Source organism: Entelurus aequoreus, linkage group LG10 (assembly GCF_033978785.1).
Source record: "Entelurus aequoreus isolate RoL-2023_Sb linkage group LG10, RoL_Eaeq_v1.1, whole genome shotgun sequence".
NCBI lineage: Eukaryota > Metazoa > Chordata > Actinopteri > Syngnathiformes > Syngnathidae > Entelurus > Entelurus aequoreus.
In genome coordinates this window covers 48,307,535-48,315,034 of record NC_084740.1, presented here as the reverse complement: position 1 = coordinate 48,315,034, position 7,500 = coordinate 48,307,535, and the positions used below count along the sequence as shown (strand labels likewise).

The 7,500-nt window shown below is 38.5% G+C and overlaps 1 protein-coding gene across 3 annotated transcripts in view; it reads left to right on the top strand.

Annotated features, from left to right (window-relative positions):
• ddb2 (damage-specific DNA binding protein 2) overlaps positions 1-7,500 on the top strand; it is a 38,189-nt gene that overhangs the window by 21,585 nt on the left and 9,104 nt on the right. For all 3 annotated transcript variants that reach the window (XM_062061080.1, XM_062061082.1, XM_062061081.1), the window contains exons 6-9: positions 3,836-3,935; positions 4,013-4,190; positions 4,282-4,427; positions 4,524-4,679. In XM_062061080.1, coding sequence (XP_061917064.1) covers positions 3,836-3,935; positions 4,013-4,190; positions 4,282-4,427; positions 4,524-4,679 — 580 coding nt within the window. The remainder of the gene's footprint in view (positions 1-3,835; positions 3,936-4,012; positions 4,191-4,281; positions 4,428-4,523; positions 4,680-7,500) is intronic.

Genomic DNA, 7,500 nt, shown 5'->3' with positions numbered 1-7,500 from the left:
AATGGGTGAATGTGGAAATACTGTCAAAGCGCTTTGAGTACCTTGAAGGTAGAAAAGCGCTATACAAGTATAACCCATTTATCATTTATTGTGCCTTCTGATCTCTCTCTCTCTCTCTCTCTATGTCCACTACTTGATGTCCATATCCCCCCCCCCCCCTCCACACCCCTGATTGTAAATAATGTAAATAATTCAATGTGATTATCTTGTGTGATGACTGTATTATGATGATAGTATATATGATAGTATATATCTGTATCATGAATCAATTTAAGTGGACCCCGACGTAAACAAGTTGAAAAACTTATTCGGGTGTTACCATTTAGTGGTCAATTGTACGGAATATGTACTTCACTGTGCAACCTACTAATAAAAGTCTCAATCAATCAATCAATCAATGGATCAGACCATATTTTCAGTATATTATATGGACTTTTTACCTAAAAATTCCATCTTGTAATCAGACCATATTTTCAGTACATTATATAGATTTTTTCAGTATATTAGATGGAATTTTTACCAAAAAATTCCATCTAATATACCGAAAATATGGTCTGATTACAACAACATTTGAAAAAGTCTATAGAGCCTGTTTGTGAACGTCAAACATGAGCTAATCAATCATCTCCCTTATCTGTTTCGAGACTTCTTTGAGCTAACATGTGTCGCTTTTGAAGTTACAGATTTTAGGACATAGAGGGGAAAAAAACCTTTCCCATGCATATTTTAATGCTAACTCGATGAGCCTTCCTATCTATAAAAATGTATACTCCCACCACTTTGACAGCTTTGTAAACTAAAAAGCAGGCTTTGCTACACATTTTAAAATGAAGCCTGCAGCTTTGCTAACTATCTGCTTGTCAGATACAGAAGCATAATGTTGAAGTGTGACTGTAATGTCAGCACTGTAGCTCACATAGCTCAGCTAGTGGTGTCCCACTCCTTAATGTTAGGTTCCTATTTGTGAAATATGGCATTGATTACATTTAATAAGTGCAGCTTTACTGTGTATATGTAATATGTGGACAATTGTGCTGCTTGGAGACACACACTCGCTTTGGTAACAACTTTATTAGCAATAAAGGTACAGACACACAAAACTTCTTGTTTCCAATAGGGCTTACAAAAGGTCATTTTAAACTCTGAATTTCAACATCAAAGCTAATACTAGTATATAATCTCCCAGGCGTATTAAAAATGAGTGAAAAACACTATACTATGGGACCTTTGAACTCTTGGTTGCTAAAAAAAAACGTGTAGAGACCACATTTCCACTTTGGTGAAGGTCTGCACTCTACCGTATTGTCTGGACTATAAGGCACACATAAAATCCTTTTTTTTCTTCTCAAAACTCGACAGTGCGCCTTATAACCCGATGCGCCTAATGTACGGAATAATTCTGGTTTTGCTTACCGACCTCGAAGCTATTTTATTTGGTACATGGTGTAATGATAAGTGTGACCAGTAGATGGCAGTTAAACATAAGAGATACACGTAGACTGCAATATGATGGCAATATGACCCAAGTAAACAACACCAACATTTTATATGTTCCATTGAAAATATAGAACATTACACACGGCGCTCAAAAATCTATTAAAATGTTTTAGTACGACTTTGGTAAGCTATGAAGCCGCACCGCTTGATGGATTGTACTGTGCTTCAACATAGGAGTATTATTATGGTGTGTGTATAAGGTAAGACATATTATCTGGTGTTTTGTTTCGCAATATTATGCAAAAGCAACTTTTCTTCCCTTCCTGTACCTGCTGATCTGTATTTGGGATCTGCATAAATCCTCAAAAATTGTGCGTGTCCGCCTTTGTAGTCTGTGTCGATGACGTAGTCGACAAGCTTCTTCTTTTTCTCTATGTTCTTGTTATGTGACATTCATCCTCCACTGTTGCCATTTCTAATATAAAGTAGTGTAAAGTTCTTACTTATATCTGTCAGTAAACTCGCCATGAAATATCTAAAACATACCGGTATAGAGAGTTTACATTATTCACCCAAGGAACTTTAGTTATTAGAGTTCCGGTCGGACGGTTTTTCACGGGACACATTTCCGGTGTTGTTGTTTCCGGATGAGGAGATGCTGCTCCGTTATTGATTGAAGTAAAGTCTGAATGTCATTAAAACAGTTAGCTGCATCTTTTGACACTTCTTCCACTCCCGTCCTTGCACGCTACAACAAAAGGTGAGTCACGTAAATAAGACCGCTCACAAAACGGCGCATCCAGAAGCGACTGTCAGAAAGCGGCTTGAAGATGATGTGTAAAATATCATCAATGCAACATTTTGACCAAAGAACCACCATTACATGTTATGTAGACCACAAGGAAGTCTTTTACATTTAGAATTTTTTTTATAATAATGTGACTCCTTTAATGCGCCCTATAATCCGGTGCGCCTTATATATGAAAAAAGATCGAAAATAGACCATTCAACGGCAGTGCGTCTTATAATCCGGTGCGCCCTATGGTCCGGAAAATACATTACTTGGTTATACATTTTAGATATTTGACACATCTCTTGTATTTAATCGTATTAGCCAGTGATTCTAATTACATCATTACATCACCTTTCTCTCTGGCACTCATCAAGGGCGGACGCTCCCCTTCCCTCTCCCTTATCTCTCCTGCTTGCTTCTTTGTCTTGTCTTAACTTTCTTGTTGCCTTTTTGCACTGCTCTCCAAATCTGAACATTGGAACTATTTAACTGGCCTCAACGAAATTGACAAGATCTTGGGTTTGGGGGAACCTGCTTGTCGTGACGGAGCGGTTGTTGCTGGACACGCGACGGACTCTTGGGAGAAGAAGGAGTACCGCGTGCCTGGCGACTTATTCAGTCGAGGATGTGAAGATATTGGGAATTATGACAACAGGACATCTGCTGATTGGAGTAAGCGTTGCTCTGGTTTGTCGACAAATTGGAAGTTGCTGGCAGTCTTCAAAGTACCCCAAAGCTGCCACGAATGATTGGAGGATGTGGGAAGAACTGTGGACACTCTTGTGATTTGGATCACATCAGACTGTCTGCCCCGCAGGATTTTTGAGGACCAGTCATAGACAATTTAGAGTGAAAAGCAAATTTTATTTTCACTCGCATACAAAACATTCTAACTTGGATTGTTTCCCTGGCTTGGAGACTCTCCCGAAGGACAGTGCGGCGAAGACACAACAAACTCCCTTCTTGTCTCTCATGGACACACACCTGTTGTTGTTGACTTTGGACTTATCGGCTGCACAAGATCAAGGCCGCGGAACAGAGACACACCGTAGGCTATCACACAAACATGCATCCACAAAAATATACGCCACACACATACACACCCCACCCCGCCCCAACCCAATGCCCTCGACGCAAATCCCACAGGGGTGATGGAAGGATGGTCAGCGCCGAGAGCTGCGGCCCACCATCATGACCTCGCACTCCCTTCCCTCTGTTGCTAGATATCAGGAGATGTATGTTGTAATATGTATATGTGCTTTGCTATGGAGGTTTTTTCCCACTCCAGACTGGGCCCCCTTAGGAGCCCAGTCTAGATTGTATTTTTTTACTCATCCTTCCCCAGCGTTTTACCTTTTTCCCATCTTTTACGGGTCGCCTTGTGGCGACCCATCAGCGTTCCTGTTCTGTAACCCTGTACACGGTTTGTTTGTCTAATCTTCAACGGGTTTGTGCTGAAAACAAAGTTTTGTTGTACTTGTGCAATGACAATAAAGACCTATCTATTAGTTAGTGTTGGCACTTCTTTGCAATCAAGTAATTTATGTAATGCGTTTATGTAAGATGAGTGATAAAAGTTATGTGTTTGCTATGTTGTCCTTGCAGTTGCTGGTACTGCTGTGTAGACGTGTCCATCAGCCGACAGATGCTCGTGACAGGGGACAACTTAGGGAAGCTCTTACTTCTGGGTTTGGATGGGCAAAAGGTCCTTGGTTCTTTTTTTTTAAATACTACAATAAATGTCATCAGAATGACTACACATAATTCTTGTCAATGTTTCAGATTTTCAGTGGCAAGTTACACAAAGCCAAAGTGAGCCACGCAGAGTTCAACCCACGCTGTGATTGGCTGCTGGCGACGGCCTCTGTGGACCACACCGTGAAGTTGTGGGATCTGAGGAACATGAAGGACAAAACGAACTTCCTCCATGAAATGCCTCACGAGAAGGCTGTCAACTCAGGTGTGGCTCTCACTTTTAGAAGCACCAGTGGACACATTTGACACTGCAGCTTGTTCCACTACATTATCAAGTTTCTGCTGTGTCTTCATAGCCTGTTTTAACCCCCTGGATGGTTCTAAGTTGCTAACAACTGATCAGTACGACCAGATCCGCGTCTATTCATCTCACGATTGGTCCAAACCTCAGCAGATCATCCAGCATCCACACAGACAGTTTCAGCATCTCTCACCCATCAAGGTTGGTTGACTCTGCAAAGTTGTCACTCAGCTGTCCGGACATTTTGGTGTTGGAGGGAAACTGTATGTCACGTCAAAACTTGTTTTATCTTTGCAGGCCACATGGCATCCTGTCTATGACCTCATTGTGGTAGGTCGTTACCCTGACGACAGGGTTTGCCTCGGAGACCAGAGGACCGTGGACATCTTTGATTCGAACACAGCAGAGCTTGTGTGTCAGCTGCAGGATTCCGTTGTTGCTGGAATCAAGTCTGTGAGTAAAGAACCAATTAACAGCCATAAACAAGAGATACTGTACATATATTTAAGGACAACTTGATTTTATTAGTTATTAGTATCAACTAGGGTTGCAAAGAAGTGGAAAGTTTCCGGTAAATTTCCGGAAATTTACCACGGGAAGTTAAGCTCGGGAAGTTTGGAAATATTGACCATTTTTTGATTATTCAAAGTTGGACACCGTCCATGGGAATTAGTGGGAATTAATGGGGAATTACAATAATGATATATTATTGGGCACTTGTCTATATGCTGCTGCATCTTTGTGGCATACCTGACGTAGCTCTTTGCACAGTATTTGCAAATGTACACAGCCTGTCCGCCTACATTGGTTGGGGTGAAATGTCACCACATATCAGACGTGGCATTATTCTGTTTGTATTTATTTATGCTTGTAAAACACTAATGCAATGCCACACACGGATGTAAATAGCCAGCAAAATAATTGGAGTACACTGCAAAAAGTCAGTGTTCAAAAACAAGAAAAAAACAAAACAAAATGAGGGGTATTTTTTTGAACTAAGCAAAATTATCTGCCAATAGAACAAGAACATTTGGCTTGTCAAGACTTTCCAAAACAAGTACAATTAGCTAACTTCAATGAACCCAAAAATACCTTAAAATAAGCATATTCTCACTAATAACAAGTGCACCTTTCTTGGTAGAAAAAAAAGAGATATTTTTTGCTCAATATGTTGAAAAATATTCTTAAATTAAGTAAATGCTAGTGCCATTATCTTGACATAATGATATGCGCTCTGCATTACATTTCTTGAAACCAGCACACTTATACTAAAAACTAATTTATTTTTCTTAATGGAAAGGCAACAAGGCAACCGCTTGTTACTCTCGGGGTCTCCTAGCCGCTCAGGCAAATCATATTGTCTAAAAATGCATTTTTCCATCGACAACATGACATCATCGCGCCAAGTGTGTGCTCTTTCAGTCAATTAGTGCGCATATACACAGCCCAGCCCCCAGCCTTAATTGTAATTTTGAAGAATTTATCTGAATGTGCATGAACTATTTCTGTTCAAAATTGTTATAAATGTCACATGTTAAATGTTTAAATATTAACTGTCAGTTTACTTTACTGTGCCAACTGTACTACTACATGAGTATGTATTTTCTATTGTTTCATTGAAAATAAAACCGCAAAGTCCATTTGGCTGTCATCTGTTTTAATTATGAGACACAATTGTGTCAAAGTCATGATTTTTTTTCATGCTTGAAATAAAAAATTATTACTTTAAAAAAGTAGTTTTATAGATAGATAGATAGATAGATAGTACTTTATTGATTCCTTCAGGAGAGTTCCCTCAGGAAAATTAAAACTTGTGAGTGTTGATGACACAGCTTTGCAACAGTTGATATTCTAGTTTCAAGCATGTTTTACTCAATATAGGTCATCAAATCTCAGCAACAAGCTGTAATATCTTACTGAGATACAGTAATTTAGGACCAAAACCCTTAAAACAAGTAAAACACTCTAACATAAAATCTGCTTAGTGAGAAGAATTATCTTATCAGACAGAAAATAAGCAAATATCACCCTTATTTGAGATATTTCATCTTACTCAGATTTCAGTTTTTGCAGTGTAGTCTTTAAAAATATTTTACTGATGGACAAATGAATAGAAATAGGCTAGATGAATAAATGAACACTCAATCAGCATGCTAAATCAAACTATAACCTACATTTTTGTATGACAACAGAATGGCTAGCAGAACAGAAGGCAGAGGAAACTACACCATTTGATTTAGTATTTGCTAGTTGGACTTTACACATCACAAAAAAGGTCAAGTCGGATCGCTAACGTTGTTAGCATAAATGAATGGGATTTAACATAGAGAAAATTAGCATCACGGCTAACGGAGAAATATTTTGGGGGTTATTATGAGACTGTGGTGGTACATAAACCTAGCTAGCTAGAGATATTGGCCCCTAAATCATTTAACAAGTACAAGAACAGCTAGCTAGCTTGAGTGGAAGTCTGCTGGAGTAGTCTACAGTCATACAGTAACAAGCAATTACACCTCTATTACACTTAAATACCATAGATCAAATATATTTACCCCAGTAACATCATCAACACTTACCTGACTGGATGAAGTCCTTGGGCTCAAATACTAGTGTGGCCTCAATAGCCCTGCTATAGTGTGTAGCATGCTCGGAATGATCTGCACATGTGATGGAGGAATGCACAGTGCAGTGTTGAAATTCTACTGAATTTGCATTAAATCAGGTTGTTTTAGCTAATAATCATGCTGCAAGATCTAGCATGTTGCATTCAATGTTTATTCCCATTAATTTTCCATTAATTCCCGTTAATTCCCATAAAAAGTTTCCAACTTTGAATATTCCCGGAATTTTGCAACCCTAGTATCAACATATCCTTTTCTTGTTACATTATGTTGTTTTGCTCTCATTTTCAATGGTTGCTACTTATTGTATTAGACAAGTTCTACTTTGTACACAATTTTGTAATTAGTTTGGCAGATACACTGCAAAAACTGAAATCTAAGTAAGATTAAATATCTCAAATAATGGTGATATTTGCTTATTTTCTGTCTGATAAGATAATTCTTCTCACTAAGCAGATTTTATGTTAGAGTGTTTTACTTCTTTTAAGTGTTTTGGTCCTAAATGATCTCAGTAAGATATTACAGCTTGTTGCTGAGATTTGATGACCTAAATTGAGTAAAACATGCTTGAAACTAGAATATCAACTGTTGCAAAGCTGTGTCATCAACACTCACAAGTATAAAACTACTTTCTTAAAGTAATTATTTCTTAT